The 16,189-nt window shown below is 42.3% G+C and overlaps 1 protein-coding gene across 4 annotated transcripts in view; it reads left to right on the top strand.

Moving 5' to 3' along the window:
- The window catches only part of LOC109626328 (ephrin type-A receptor 5), a 53,799-nt gene that overhangs the window by 19,016 nt on the left and 18,594 nt on the right, over window positions 1-16,189 (top strand). For all 4 annotated transcript variants that reach the window (XM_020082172.2, XM_069513873.1, XM_069513872.1 and 1 more), the window contains exons 4-6: window positions 8,763-8,918; window positions 9,011-9,349; window positions 15,745-15,869. In XM_020082172.2, the coding sequence (XP_019937731.2) occupies window positions 8,763-8,918; window positions 9,011-9,349; window positions 15,745-15,869 (620 nt within the window). The remainder of the gene's footprint in view (window positions 1-8,762; window positions 8,919-9,010; window positions 9,350-15,744; window positions 15,870-16,189) is intronic.

The following is a 16,189-nucleotide window of genomic DNA, read 5'->3' on the forward strand; positions in this document are numbered from 1 at the left end:
CCTTTGTGAATGTAGGACAGCGCTCGTTATGGACACCTCTTTCTCCTCCTTTGTCTTTCTCCTCCCTCTCTTTCTGATGTTCTATCTCATTCACACGTCTCCTCTGTTTCTCTCAGTCTTAATCCTTTACTTTGTCTCTTTGTCAATACCGCTCCATTCCCCTGTGTTTTTTTTCCCTCTATCCATCTCTCATTTTATCTTTCCCCAACCTCCTATCATCCATTGTCCGTCCGTCTCCCTTCCTCCTTCCCTTCGTCTTCATCGCTGTCGGCTACATTAGCACTCTTCCTCAATCAACAATCAAGCTTCTGCTCTTACACACATGTCCCTCAGAGGTATATATCTATATTGATGGAAAATGTGCTTGGAAATGCACAGTTGATAAAACTTCAGAGTTATTCACTGCTCTTTTCTTTCATTTGTCTTTTTTATAATCATTTAACATTTAATATGCATTTAAATGTGTCTTGCATTTCTCAGTGCAGCCAGTAAAAGATGCCTGTAAAGTAAATATATTCACATTCAAAGTGATGCTGTCTTGTTGAACCAGACATAATATTGTGTCAGATGATCTAAGGATACAGCTGAATGTGACCATGTAAGATGTAGACTTTACAGCAGGGATAATTGGCGATCGCCTGCAGCACTGTCAGCCCAGCAAGACTGAAGAGAGGAGATGGATGAATAGATAGACGGGAGGATGGAGGGAGTACAGAGAGGAGAATTGATGGCTAAACACGGGGACACGAGATAAATTGGAGATTTCACACTACAGGATGTGAGGCCGGGGAGACACAGAGATGGATGAGTGTTGTTTCAGGGGCGATGGCGATAGAGGGAGGATAACGGAGGATAGAAGTGGGCAGATGGATGGAGAGCAAGATGGGGAGATAGAAGAGGGTTGTAGATTGAGTTCAGCCTCGCAGATGTGACGGAGGCTGAATGAACACTTGGAGGAATGGAGGAATAATGGCTGAATGGAGGCAGTGAAATAATGTTAATGTTGAACGTTGGGTGTGTGGAAGAGTTGAGGGGGAGTGATTAGAGCCAGGTTATTTATATCTGTTTATAAATTATTAGAGCGGCTGGTTGTGAAGACTGAGCTGCAGTAGAGTTATTTATCATTGCATTTTTTCACTCATATTTTTATATTTTAACGAGAATTGTACTCAGGCCCAACCGTCCCCTAATGAAATCACATTTAAATTCACTAGATCCAGATTTTTATTTGGCTCTTGAAATCTATGAGCACTTATCTCAAGAATCACTGGGTTTCATAAATCAATACATCAATCAATCTTAAATGATCCACAAGGACAATTCGATATTGGTTGTAGGTAAACAGACAAGGACCGTGAGAACACTCAGACCATCACTGGTCAATACAAGCAAAGGAGCTTTGAAAAGGAGCTAATAATGATAAAATTACAGATGATGATAAATACTTGGATACAGAAATAGTCCACGTGGCAGAAAGGCTTTTAAATATTTAATGTACCAAGCTCCATAAGACCACACGACCTCTGGAATGTATGGCGCTCACCGCCGGTTGCTAAGGCCCCCTGGGGAGAGGTGGTGCTCAGGAGGAAATGGTATTAGAGCTTATCCAGGTTTGTGGAACCAGGTGATGTTTGCATGTGAAAACACATAAACAGGATCGTCCATCACAGTCAGAATATATATGTTAATGTTTATACACTTAATGACAAAGTAGTTGAAAGGAAAGTCAAGGTTGTATTCGTGGAACAAGGGCGGAAATGTTTCTATGATAGAAAAAGGGCTTAAGAAACTTTTCCTCGAACGTTGGAGTAATGACACGAGCTGAGTGAAACGTTGTAATGACAGTAAAGGAGCTAAGTGACATACTTCAATGATGGAATAAAGGATTCAGCGTCAGAATAATGAAATAAGAGTGAAATTGGATGTTGGAATGACAGGATAAGAGCTGAACGCCATGTTGGGAAATTGGTATAAAGGCTGAATGCAGTGTGGAGACTGACAGCTTTCAGGAAGTATTCAGGCGGCATTGACAAAAGACGTGACAAAAGAAAAAAGACTTGGAGGTAAAAGATGGGCAGGGAAGTCAGGGGGAGAGAAGATGGGAGGCTGGGGGAGGGGAAAAAAAGAAAGAAGGAATACAGAAGATGAGGAGTACAAATGAAAATGAGGACGTCTTGGACTGATAAAGTGCTGCTCGATAGTAGAATAATAAAATCACAGCGCGCTTCATTCATTCAGCGAGTGTCGTCTAAGTGTGTCGTGGGAAGAGCTGGATTCCCCCTTGACAATACTTTGTTTCAGTGCCAGGGCTCCCCTGATGCTCCGCTGTGTTTGCCCGCCTGTCAGACGTCACTGCGGCATATGTCAAACTCGATCTGGTCACGGTGGCGGCGCTGCCATCAGGAACTGACTCACTGGCGTAGTAATGTGAGGAAGCTCTCCATCTTCTGCCTCCGGGGAATTATGGGATAGGGAGCGAGCGGCTCACACTTGCAGCGTGGGCCTTGTGGTCGGTGGTGTTCCGAGGAGGGTGTAACAGTCGCTTGTGTAACACAGACAGGAACAGATGATCAAGCTGGCATCTGCCGACTTAATACGATCGCCCACATGTGCCGACTGGTGAAGAAGCTTGTTGGTCACCGTTTTTGTCGTCTCATCTAGTTGGAGATGTTTTACACGAAAGTTGCAGCAACATAGATTCTTTAAAATATTTATATTTTCCTCCTCATTTTAGAAGATCTGTCATCTGTGAATGGCTCCAGACACAGAACAGTGTGGAAGCCTTGGTTCCATCTTCTTCTGAAATATGAATCGACTGGATTCATCCATTCATCTTTGCAGATCTTGTTCGATTGGAAACGGCTGCAGGCGTTTTCTCTCTACCCTCCCTCTCATTCCGCCATCTCCCTCCTGCATCTTTCTCTCCTCCCCCTCTCCATCACCCCTTCATTTCAACGTGGTGATGCTGTCATGACAACTAAAGTGCTTCCTGAGTGCTTGTTGGGTAAACTGACTTTCCCCCGAAGTGCTTCCTCCATCTTACCCTTTTCGCTGCTAATGTGCACACACAGTCAAGCGTGATTTCTCTATCCTTGTGAGGACCCTACATGCAGAGCCTGACCACTGATTCCAGCCTTGACCATCAAAACTAGATTAATGAACCCATGTATTGCCCGACACTGAACTAAAATCTGATTTAGGCCTTAAACCTTAAAACCAAGTCTAAAACCTCAAACCCCTGTTTGAAGAAATGGGACCCTGCTACAGTGTCCTGACAGAGATATAAGTACAAGAACACACACACACACACACACACACACATAGACACACATAGACACACACAACCTTGTAGTTGGTGAAATATTCATAAAATGTTTCCTTCAGCAGAGGAAGCTTCTTCCCATGAAAGCCTGGTGGTCTCTGGTGGCCCCGTCAGTGGTGGCTTGTAGCTACTGGTCAGACTGGTAGTTATGGTCACTTGTGATGCATGTAGGTCAGGTGATGAGTTTCCCACACGAAACAGTTTACAAAACAATTACAGTTATACAGCAGGAAAATAGAAACAAGACTCTTTTCCTGTGTGCTCGCTTAAAAAAAGCTTGGTGGTTAAAATGCATTGGGATCAGAGCTGAATCGTTTTTATCTCAGTGCTGCCTCTAATCCCACAGATACTGAGATTAGCAAAACTGCACATTGCATATGCAAATGCATTGTACGTTTCATTTTAGATAAAAAACTATAAATACATTGTATGTATTAGGTCACATCAGGGTGATTTAAACTGGTACAATCATGGCATTTTTCTAGACATGAATGTGCACAGATGCATAAATGTTCTGCATGCTTGCATTTTAAAGGGCCACAAGAAATGTCATTGGATCCATAATGAATTTCATGAACAACCGCTGCACTTCTCCTCCTCCTATAAGATCTCACGTCTCAGGGGGGATTTAAATTCCACCGGGATCCTGACCCTTGTTCGCCAAATTTGTGGATGCGCGCAATTTCCGTTCCCAATTGTCGAGTGTTAAGTAAATGCTGAAATGGTGATTGAATACGCTGCCTGGTGTCGTGGTTATTCACGCAGTTGTTTTACTTCCCAGCACATATGGTCAGCATATCGTGACACTTGATTTATCATTATGATGTATTGCTAATGTTGAGTGGTCCCCTGCAGACTTTCAACAGTCCAATAAATTGGTTTATGAGAAACCACTATTATGACCTTCTTGACCTTTTCGGTTTCTGCTCGTGGTCTGATTGTGAGAATTAATGGTTGCTGAACAATGAGCCCCTCTGTCATCCAGCAGACAGGAAAACCCCATTGAATCGATTGTATATTATTATGGCATTAGCATCGGACTTTTGTTTGTGTTCACACACAGGCGTACACAAATATGAGCATGCATCAGCGCCTACACATGCAGAGGCAAGTAGAGTGATACATGAAGGTATGAAGCCCCCCACACACATGCACACACAAACACACTGTGTTTATGTTGCTCAGGCCTGTAACTCGCTGTGGGACAAATACAGGAACAGGATATTTACTGTGTTTCCTTGACTGGTTTATTGGTTCACAATAGTATCTTCTAACCACATAGGCACCATTTTTATTATGTCTTTTCTGTCAAAGTTTACCTTTCTGTCAATCCAGCTGAATGTGTGTACAGTTGGAAGAGCGACAGGATAAATAATATAAGTGGGTGCTACGTGCAGAAAAACGTGTAGGATATGAACTTTTTATGCGCTTTTGTATAAATTGTGAAGTTGTGTTTCACGCTGTCATAGAAAAACAACATAACCTGTTTGGAAGAGGTAATAATTATTGATTAATGTGTATATTTAATAAACATTTTTTTGCTCTTTAAAACCATAATTTGACTTCAAATTGACTGTTTTTATGTTTAGTTATCACAACATTTGTTAAACTTTCTGTTTCGTCATATTTTCTAGTTTTAGTGTCTGCAACTTAAAGCCCAATTTACACATCAGCTGGTCAACTAAGCAAATCACAATGACAGTAGTCACCCGTTGTTTTCTGAAAAGCTTTCTCACTGTATCTATATCATATATTTAACGAATGTGTTAATATTTGGAACCATACAGTCTCTGTACCTATAGATATTCATTTAAATCCAATGTTTGGTTGATTCAGAATATATGATCCTTCAAGTATGACTCTCTCCCTCAGCTTTAATCCCACCAAACGATCGCCACTCATATAAATCAACATGTTTGCAGTGAAATGCTTCCAATTAAAGAGGACGCTCGTTAAGAAGCATCACCAGACACCGCTGGATGTTTAATTGCCTGGGATGCATGTGTGTGATGCATATTAATTACGTATTAACCTCGCACACAAACACACACACACACGACTGCACCCAGGCACATTAGTGTGTACTGCATATTAATTACCTTTTACCCTTTGTGTTGTGCTTTAAGAGCTGCGTGGCATCAGACAGACAGCTTGCTCAAGGGCAAGACACACACACACACACACACACACACCCACCCACACCCACACACACACACACACACACACACCCACACACATGCTAATACCACCAGTGCCATCGATTCAGGTTGCACTCACAATGAGGAATGAAACATTTCCCTCAACCAGCCGTGACCAGAACTGATCTCACCACAGACGTGTGTGTTGTGTCTGTGAAACCAGGTTTTCCTGAAGACAATTAAAAGATTAAGGCGCCTGATCAATGGGTCGAACCACCTGCGTAGTCACTTTATGAAGTTTAACAAATGACTTATATACTTATATATGGTTTTCAAAGTCGTGTTGTGTAAACATGTTCATGTTCATATCCTTCATTGCCATTGGTTGTGTTGTAAGAATGCATGGGATTGTCTTCTAGAGTAAAAATCTTTGATTACTTTGATTATTAAACAAACAAAATGTAAACTTGAGGTAAAAGCAATAATCATTTAGAACATAATCCAGGTGGCATTTAAAGGACATTCAGTCAACATACCTGGTTTGTGGCTCTTCAGCTGTGGTTTGCTGGTCGATTCAACGCTGAACACGTTCTAATTTACACTCTGTGGCGTTTTAATCACTTCATCCCAGTTTCACCTTTCAGATGACGGCTCTGACCTTCATGTTCCTTTTCCCATGCGTGTGGTAAATCCTTAGATATGTAGCTGAGCAACAAAAATCAAATGTGCAACGTGATGTTCATTTACACTCGCGCTGCCACGTCATGTTAACTGCATGTAGTTAATTCCCACACGTGTTGAGCACGGGTTAATCTATTTACCCTAATTGGAAATGAGCTGGAATAATGATAAGAAATACCTAACTATCTGCTCTATCAGTGGTTATTAGTCAACTGGAATTGACTTCCATTAAAGTAGCATGCGATTGGAAAAAAATTGTTCACACCAATTTGCACATTTTAATTGCAAATCTTTATATCGTTCACATGATCATTTGCAACTTCCAGATGAATGACATTTCCATGCATTATTTTTAATTTACATCTCATCTGTATCACAACGTGATCAGCAAATCTCTGTCTATGCTGAAGTTTCCATATACAGTGTGGCTCGCTGACTCGAGTTTACAGCAAATAGAGAGAAAATAGATTTGACTAACGACAAAAAGACAAAACAGAGCCAAGCTACATAAATATAAATAAATAAAAGTAATCATAGGGTTGATATCTGAACGTACTGTTGAACCCAACAATGATTTTGTTGCCACAATTTTTTTCTTGCTTCTCTACTCCACAATACTTCAGTGTGTGTGTGTGTGTGTGTGTGTGTGTGTGTGTGTGTGTGTGTGTGTGTGTGTGTGTATTTGAAATGAGCTGCCACCACATTTTTATGGATTTGGCCGTGGGGTGTTTGGAGGATGAAGTCAAGGAGACGAGACACCAGACTACGATAATAAATCTGTGTGTAACCCTGAGTGTGTGTGGGTCAGGATCAGGTGTGTCCCACTGCCCTGGATGCTGAAACCCACGTTAGCAAGCGACCGTCACTACAATAGATACAACCCCCCCCCCCCACCCTTCTTTCCCTCTACATTAAAAAGTAAATAAATAAATAATTATACAATCTTTTCACGTCTGAATCAAATGATCCCTGAAGGCAAACATTAGCGTCTGTGCTCCGCAGAGCATGACTCATGTCATCATGTCTGCTCGGTCAAAACTAGGCCAGGTCAACAAACGTCTCAAAAGCAGCGTCTTGAGTCCCGGCTCATAATTAGGGTTCTCTGGTGTACGTGTGGCATCCTATGACAAACCCAGCTATGAAAGGCTTCCTCCTGGGTGTGTGTGTGTGTGTTTGTGTGTGTGTCTGTTAGTCTGTGTGGGTGTAAGGAGGAGGTGAGACTCGGAGCGATCCCGGGCAGAAGGAGACATTTTTCAGGCCTAATGTTCCATGACAACGGGCCAAGGTTCCGTCAAGGTGAATCAGAGCCACCGCCGCCTAACGCCTGAAACACACACACACACACACACACACACACAAATCTTCCACTCCTCCTTTGTTTCATCGTATCTCCCCATCCCCCCTCGTAAACTTTGCTTTCTTCGTCCTTTTCTCTTCTCCCCACCGTTCCCTCTTCTTATCGTCTGCACCGTCTCGTATTTCCTCCTTTTCTTGTTCTTTATCCCTCCTGTCCTCTTACCTGAAGTTTAATTATGTGGTTCTTAATCAAAGTCTCCGTCTGATTGGGCTTCACCATAAACAATTGGACGAACACAACAGCGTCAAACCTCAAAGCCTTTTGAGGACAAACTCAGACGTAGCACATCTCCTCTCCTTTGTCCCATTCTTCTCTCTCCTCTGTTCTCCTCTTGTCCATTATTCCTCTCCTGTCCTCTACTCAGAAAAACACCAAACCAAAATTTGTCATTATAAGACAATATCTTCAGACACAGTAATCTATGGAACCCCGCTTATCAAAGCGTCCAATATCCCATTAGTATTTCATCCCCCATTGTGTGTGACTGGTTGTATCTGTCTCCAGTGCCACGGCACATTCAGGAGGAAAAAGATGCCGTGATAAGCGAGTGACTGGTTGGCTTGGGGGCGCAGCCATGGCGACAAGAGGTTGTTGATGTATTCCTGTGTGTTAACATGCGGAGTGAGTCACCCTCATGTCTACCTGCCCCACTTAGATTAGCCGTCTGAGTGCGTACGTGTGGGAGCAGAGATTATGTCTGTGTCTTTGCTTGTTGTATTTGTTTGTATATGTCGCACATGTACACAGGGGCTCGGCGGGGACAACATTCTGTAGCAGTTGCCGATTGCAAACTCTTAATCAGGTGCTGGTCTCAGATCAGTGAACTGAAGACTTGACTTTGAATAGGACGGACAGGTTTTTCTTTACTCGGCTAAGATAAAGAGAAATGACGGAGAGAGGAGGGTTGTGCTGGTTAAAAAAAAAAAAAAAAAAGGAATAATCCCTAGAGGAATATAAGAAATACGAATGTGAAACAAAAAGAAAGAGACAAATGCTGCTTTTAATTTCAACTACAGTCGTGTCTCTGATGAGGAACTTAAAAACAACCACACAGGAACATTTTTCTCCCGCTGTTCTGCTGACCTCCTTTTTTTTAACTTACCATGTTGTCCTGCTTTTTCTCTCCCCCTCTTTTCCATTTCACCTCTCTCCCTATGACCCCCTTCTCCTTCCTGTTTGTACGTCTCCTCTCATCATCTCATCTCTTCTTTATCCAACTCCGTGCTCCCCACGGCCTCTGCGCCCTCCTCCCCTTCTCTTTCAGTGTGCAAGATGGGGTTTTACCGCTCGCTGCTGGAGTCGGTGGCCTGCAGTAAATGTCCACCGCACAGCGTGGCCAGGCAGACGGGAGCCACCGCTTGCAGCTGCGAGGACGGATACTACAAAATCGACTCTGACCCTCCCAACATGGCCTGCACTCGTAAGGATATAATACCTTTTTATCAATGGTCATCAGATTCACCGAGATGCTGTTGTATGATACCACCACGTGTTTGTGTTTCTGCGTCTCAGGCCCTCCCTCTGCTCCACGCAACGCCATCTCCAACGTCAACGAGACCAGCGTCTTCCTGGAGTGGTCTGTTCCCATGGAGACGGGTGGCAGGAAGGACGTGCGCTACAACATCCTGTGCCAACAGGTCCTGCCAGACGGAAGAGGCATGGAGGAATGCGGCCCCAACGTGCGGTTCCTGCCGCGTCGCGTCGGCCTGTCCAACACCTCGGTGATGGTGGCCGACCTGCAGTCGCACACCAACTACAGCTTCCTGCTGGAGGCCGTCAACGGGGTGTCGGAGCTGGCCAAAGAGCACGCGAAGCAGTATGTGTCACTGAACGTGACGACCAATCAGGCAGGTATGTTGCACCAGATCTGTCACAGTCGTCAACATGAGCTTTTTCTTTTCAGCGCCACAGCTGTACTGTCACAGCTGCCTCCTCCGAATAGGAATCATCATTGTGTCATGATGTTTAGTTTCTTCCCTTCTTACTGAAAACTGCCACAGACGTACCTGCACTTTGGAATATACCAGAAAATCTGCGTTTGATATTAAAGACACCAGATGATCAAATTGTCACTTAATTTGTCCAACAAATGTGTCGCTGTGTGAAGTTTCACTCACGCGCCATCCCTGCAGTGACTGACGGAACACTTCCACAGTGGAAAGCTCGGTTTTGTTCTTGCCTTTGCATTCGGAGATGTCACTGCAAAAGCTGCTCGTTCCCTTCAGTCACTGTGCACACTTCATCAACAAGATCAGCGTCGTGCTTGTCATAATGAAAGCTCTTGATTTCCAGGCTGGTGTAAAGCGGGCGTCTCGTGTGGCAGCAGGTGTTGTTCCGCCTGATGAATCAGACAGTGAGAGTTTACGTGTCAATTTTAAGGCAGTAAAATAGAATTCTCCTTTTTATGAATAAATTATCATGCGTGATCCAAGAACACCTCGAAAACCTGTGTGAGGAATGACGTGTTACGCTCGAGCAAGGCACTAAACCAAACGCTCCGAAAATTGGGCGATGAAAGAGTCCCACTGCGCCTCATATCTGTGAATATCTGATGCTTTGTTAGCTTCCCTTTCAATGGACATTACCGTTCATATCTGCTTTGGGAAACCAATTCCATGTTTACGAGAGGTATGAGCTCGTGTATTTTTATTTTATATGCTTGTAATGAAATGAGAGAAATATGAGATGAATGCACTCCTCCGCTAGGCTTCCATCTGGAGGGAAACACATGGTTCATTGCAATTCAATAGGAAGCATTAGAAGGAGGAATAGGCTGTGTGCAGTATGTGTAGGAGACGGAGGCAGATGGTTGTCTGACAGTTCTGCAGCGACTGTCCTTTAATTGTGTTGTCACTGTGGCTGTCAGCAGACTGAGTGGATTACACCAGACTACACAACTCACATTCAATTTATTGGAGTTGGATTAAAGTTAGCCAGTCAGTGGACCAGGGGCAGATTAGGGATTAGGAAAGATTACACATGGCTGGCAGAGTCACAGGCTGATGGGGGGGAAAAAAAAAAAGTGCTGCTCTTTGGCATTGATGTGGTGCAGACGGTGCTCGCTGGTGTTTGTATTGTTCAGAGCTGACGATGGCACAGTGTGCAAAAATCAAGACGGCAGCAGATCAATGGATCAAAACGTTATTAACAAAGTTTTGATTGTAAAACTGCTTCATTTGATTATAAAGTTGAAATATATCGGATAAAACTCTTTAAAGCATAAAAGAGTAACAGTGCAAACGCAGGAACATCAGCTGCCCGTCCTCCGTGATGCACAGACATGAAATCAATGCACAGAGTAGAGCTCATGGTAGATTTTCAGTCTGGACAAATGGTTAGAATAATATGACGATGGGGATCTTGCAGTAAATTGTCGAGCAATTTCCTGGCGCAACCAAACAAATAGGACATGATGGAAACTGATGCTTCAATTCAGTGAAAGATTTTATATAATATAATAAAAGAAAGTATTTGCAGTGATGGTTATTTATTTAATAAATCATGTCACATAGGATTTATAAGGTTTTCAAATAACTCAAATGTTAGTGTTTTTTCATTTATTTTCTATAAATGAAAAATCAATCCTGTGTTCGGATAAGTGCGTAAAGGAAATAATCAAGTCGATTTCTTACCTGTGCTGAAGATTAACATAAAACTTACATCCAATTATAAACATGATTAAGAAACGAATCTCATACATGTTGTCTTTATGTATTAATGATAATGACAATAATGATGATAAACTTTATTTCTAATCATTTTTAAACCAGAGTTACAAAATAAATTGCAATGTTTGCAAATCATAGAAAACCAAATCGAACTCAGCAACGCATCAAAACGAAAACAGATGAATGAACAATCATAAAATAAAAAGAATACCATAAGAAATTGTGTTTTTATCAGTCCCATCAATGCACCAACCCATGACATTAAGACTTACTCCAATGATTCAGAGGAAACATGAATTATCTGCATCCAAATATTTGCTCAGTGTTTTATTTCTATACGCCTTTTGAAATACTGCTCATCAGTACTGATCCTGACATATGGTGCAATGGTTGTATTCAGCAACTATTTCATTTGAAGTGTTTTAAAGACCCTGAGCTTTAGATTCCTGTATTCCAATGTTTGCTAACCACTGCTTATGTAATGTGGTACTTAAATACACAAAATCTACTTCATCCTACTTTTGATCACGGTCAATGTTGCTCTCGTCATGTTGTGTTTACTGCAGCACATTGAAAACCACTGAAGCTCATATACGTTTGTAATGAGAACAATAATCCTGGAGCCATAATTAATGTGATGAACATCTTCTGATCCAGCTTTGACTCTGTACTGCAGATGATGAAAGCTTCTGTGTTTTGCCTTTTTCTTGTTGTGCTTGGATGTGACTGCGTTTAATGACCGCGCTGCTCGTCACGGTACAAAAAGGCACTGAAAGAAAAAATGAGATACTGAAACAAAAGTACAGAGAGACGAGGGGGCATCGGGGAGACGAGGAGAGACGGAGAGAAAGAGTCGGGAGGAATCCGCCGTTTGATGTGTGGGAAGTGTCACACTTGATAAGGGATCCGTGAAAAAAGTTGATTTCACGGCGTCCCTGTGAAGCCCTGCTGAATAATAAAGTGTTGGTAATCATGAGGCGGAGAGGTGAAAGGAAAGAGGCGAGAAGGAGGGGAGAGAAAGAACAGCAAGGTAGAGACAAGCAAGGGAGGAGACATGGTGACAAAGTGAGAAGGTGAGACGGAGAGAGAGAAAAGGGAGACGGTCAGTGCTCGCAGACAATCAGAGATCTGCAGACGAACCGTTTTAAAAAGTGAATTCACTGCTTTGATGTTGCCTCTCACATGAAAAATGTATTTTTCATGAGGAAGAAAGGAACTGCTATGAAGTTTAAGAAATTAATAAAAAAGAGGAAGAGTTAATCCACAAACTAATTTCTCCTGTACTACATGAAAGTCTTTAAATGGTCAATAATAACAGCACATTCAGTCCAAGCTGTAGATATATTCATATATGTGTAATGATTGATATAAGCTCTTGATAATGTTGATTTCTGGTCATTTCTTCCTCGTGTTGCTCACAGTGTGGGAGCGCTGCGTGGTACCAGAATGCTAAATGCTCCCATACATTGTTTTTGCCATTAATTAAATGAATCATGATACATTACCTCGTGCTTGTGGGCGGTAAAGTGCACAGCGGCATCGGTCTTAAAGGCGCAGACGATGTATAAAGGAATTAGAGTTGTTGGGAGTTTGTTCTGAACCTGAGATGAACAAACTCCCCCCAGATAATTTCAGGAGAATATGTGGAGTTCAGCGCATGTCTGAGAGCAGCTTCAGCCATTTCTCTTTCTTTTTCTGCAGTGTCTCTCTTTCATTCCGCCTCCGAGTCCATCTCTCTGTCATTCTCTGAGGGTAGTTAAAGGATAAAAAACCAGATAGTTGAAGGCGCCTATTGATTTTGGTGATGCTTCAGACAGATAGTGGTCTGAGAAGCTTATGTTCTACATTGTGATAACATTGCTTTTATCTAAAGCCAGGGTTGTTCTGCTGGAGGGCCGCACGAGTCCGCCCAATCACTTCTGTGACCCCTCTCTTTGTGAAATGGAAAACGTGTCACCGCTGCAGGTTGAGTGACGAAAGGGAAAATGGCCGGAGGGATGTTAATTACGAGGAAACATCGGGAGTTTGTGTTCATTTGTGCTCTGTGTTGCCACACAATAGGTGCTCATTAGCAGATCCAACACCTAATGGAAGTGTTGAAACGAGTTACTGTGATTCCACTGTCATCCCTGTCGCTAAAATGAAAGTGTTGCTGCTCTCTCTATTTTCTCTCTCATCTCTCGCTTTTCTCCCATTTTTGTCAAACCACCCACTTTTTCATCAGCCCACCTCCTCATCCTTCAGCACCCCTCCCCCCTCCATCACCTCCCGCTCTCTCTCTCGGCATCGGCGCATCTCAGATCTGTCAGATAATAAAAAGACTTGTTTGTTGTAGTCTCGGAGGCCGAGTTGTGGCACTAAAAGGCGTCACATTGTTTAGCGAATATGAAGAACGCCTCTGTTGCCTTTGAGTGTTGTGTGTGGACATGTTGTGTCTGTGGTGTGGGGCCTTTGGTGGAAAAGAGAGAGGGTTAAGGCTGGAAAGGAACAGCGAGAAGTAAGTTATACCACAAGGATCATTTGAGCGTGCAATATGTAACTTTAGATGCTTTAGGTGTTTCTCATTCAAAATGATAAGACAAGATGCAGTGTGATGATGTGGTGAAGCAGTGTGGGATCATGGGAGTTGTTGTCTTCACCACCACTGCCGTAGAAAATCTACCTGACGAGACTGATTTCCTTAGTTTTCTTGCTGTTAACTGAATAAAATGGTTATTTTGACTGTGGATCATACAGACCAAACGAGTCAAAGACGTCAGGGACTCATTATGAGGCAGGATTAGGTTTCACTCCAGGTTAACTCTTGGTTTCCTGTGTCTAAAAAGCTGCTTCACCTCTGACCCCATGTTGCTGCAAGTTCAGTTCAGTGGATCAGATCAATAGAAAATCAGAATCATTGATCTGCAGGATCCTTACAGGGACAAAAGACTTCATAACAAAGTGACAAATAATAATAAAGAACAATAGATATCTTTAAAGATCAGTGGAATTGTGCTGTTTAACATAAAGGGAGAATTTATCACGCAACATATTTCCATTGTGTCAAACAAAGATTATTTGAACACAGGTTCAGTCAGTGTCGATGCTTTTATTGTCTTATCCCATCACTGCAGCTCAGATAATGATTGGAAATAAAAACTAAAGCCTCTGATGCATTTTATTTGTGAAATGATCCAGTGTTCAATATTTCCCATGATTATAAATTGATTAACAACTTCTGAGTCTGACGTTGCTTTTTTAATCTGCATCATGATAGTTTGTTCATCAAAACTATTCACTCATTATTAACATAATAAAATACAGAGTATCTTATATCCTGACTTTTTGTGATCTGAAGCCAAATAACCAGAAGATATCCTGGTTATGTTGAACTTGCCTCAAAGTACAGGCCTCAGATTTGGGCATTCGCACTTTATGGGCCGAAAAATTTCATGGAAAGCAGATTATTTAGTTCAAGGAAATGTTTCATAGCCGCAAACCTAGTTAAAATTTATATAATATACATATCAAGTTTATTCCTATAACCCAAATCATAAGTTCCTGTATTAAAGAAGGATTTACACTCAGTACGCCCTCGTACGACACTGTCTTTTCAGAACGTTTGATTAAGTGTAGCGGAGCAAACAGCTTCCACTTTGGGAGGATTTAAACTTAGATGTTGGTGCATTGTTACCAATAAAGCTGCTGGGAAACGGGCGCTCGCTCTCATCGTCAGATCTCAGCCTTTAGACCATTTAAGCTGTGTGTGTCTGTGTGTGTCTGTGTCTGTGTGAGAGATTCGGTCTCTGGTTTCAGGCTTTTAAGATGTTGCAGATAACACTTCTGTGCGACCATCCACTCAGGATACAGTTACTGTGTTTGTAGCGAGGATTTATTCCCTGTGGAGTTCTGCTGAGGCTATTGAAACCTGAACGGTGTTTAGCATTCACACACACACTCACACACACTCACACACACTCTCACACACACTGTAAGGATGTTGCCTGAGGGAGCATTTTGCCTGGTTAAAAGCTCTTTATGTGTCAGAGACTTTCCAACTGTCCCTCTGAGAGACGAGCCAATAGCTCAGGTTACAACAGGACGGTTCGATGATTAATGCAAACTCACAAAGTGAACTTCATCAGGACTTACAGAATAAATAACACGACAAGTCCTGTAGCGCAGACATGAGGGAAAATGGAAGGGAAGCAAAAGTTCAGATGAACGATTGTTGTTCTCTCAACAAATGGTACGAGAGCATTAAACTCTACTAAACTTTTATCCGACTACTTCTACAGACTTTGTGTAACCCTGACGTTCAGCTGCGTCATCTCTGGGCTGACAGGAAAAACCTGGGTTACAGTTTCCTTTTGTAGTTTTATCATCAATGATCAACAACATGACACCTCACGTGATCAACACCGATGTCACTGCAGGCTGCCAAACTCAGGAAACGCTCAAAGTCAAATATGAATATTGAAGAGTCTGTGTCGCAGCATATTAAACTGCTGGATTTTTACTTTACAAGCAATTTAGTGTTGAAATGTCTCTATCTTTATATCTTTGTGTGTGTGTCTGTGTGTGTCTGTGTGTGTGTAGCCCCCTCCCCAGTGAGTGTGGTGAGGAAAGGTCACACGGAGAAGAGCAGCATCGCCCTTTCTTGGGCAGAGCCTGATCGTCCCAACGGCATCATCCTGGAGTACGAGATCAAGTACTTTGAAAAGGTACAAAATATATTTATACACATATATATGCAGGTACACACTCAACTAATCAAACTTTAGCTTGGACTGGACCAAACTGGTTAAATGACTCATGCAGAGTTTAAGTAACCAAATGTGATATGTTACATTTGCTTAATTTGAATAAATATAAAAACTTCTCCTCTAACTGTAAATGGACCAGTACTTCTATGATTTTCACAGCAGTTTAGATTTAGTGGTTCATTTATGCTGCGATACGAGATTTTATTTCATAGCTTTTGTTTCAGTGACGCTAAAGGAACAACTTTACCGCCCATAGATTTATTCCCCATTCCAGCTCT

The sequence above is a fragment of the Paralichthys olivaceus genome, chromosome 18 (genome assembly GCF_024713975.1).
Source record: "Paralichthys olivaceus isolate ysfri-2021 chromosome 18, ASM2471397v2, whole genome shotgun sequence".
Classification (NCBI taxonomy): domain Eukaryota; kingdom Metazoa; phylum Chordata; class Actinopteri; order Pleuronectiformes; family Paralichthyidae; genus Paralichthys; species Paralichthys olivaceus.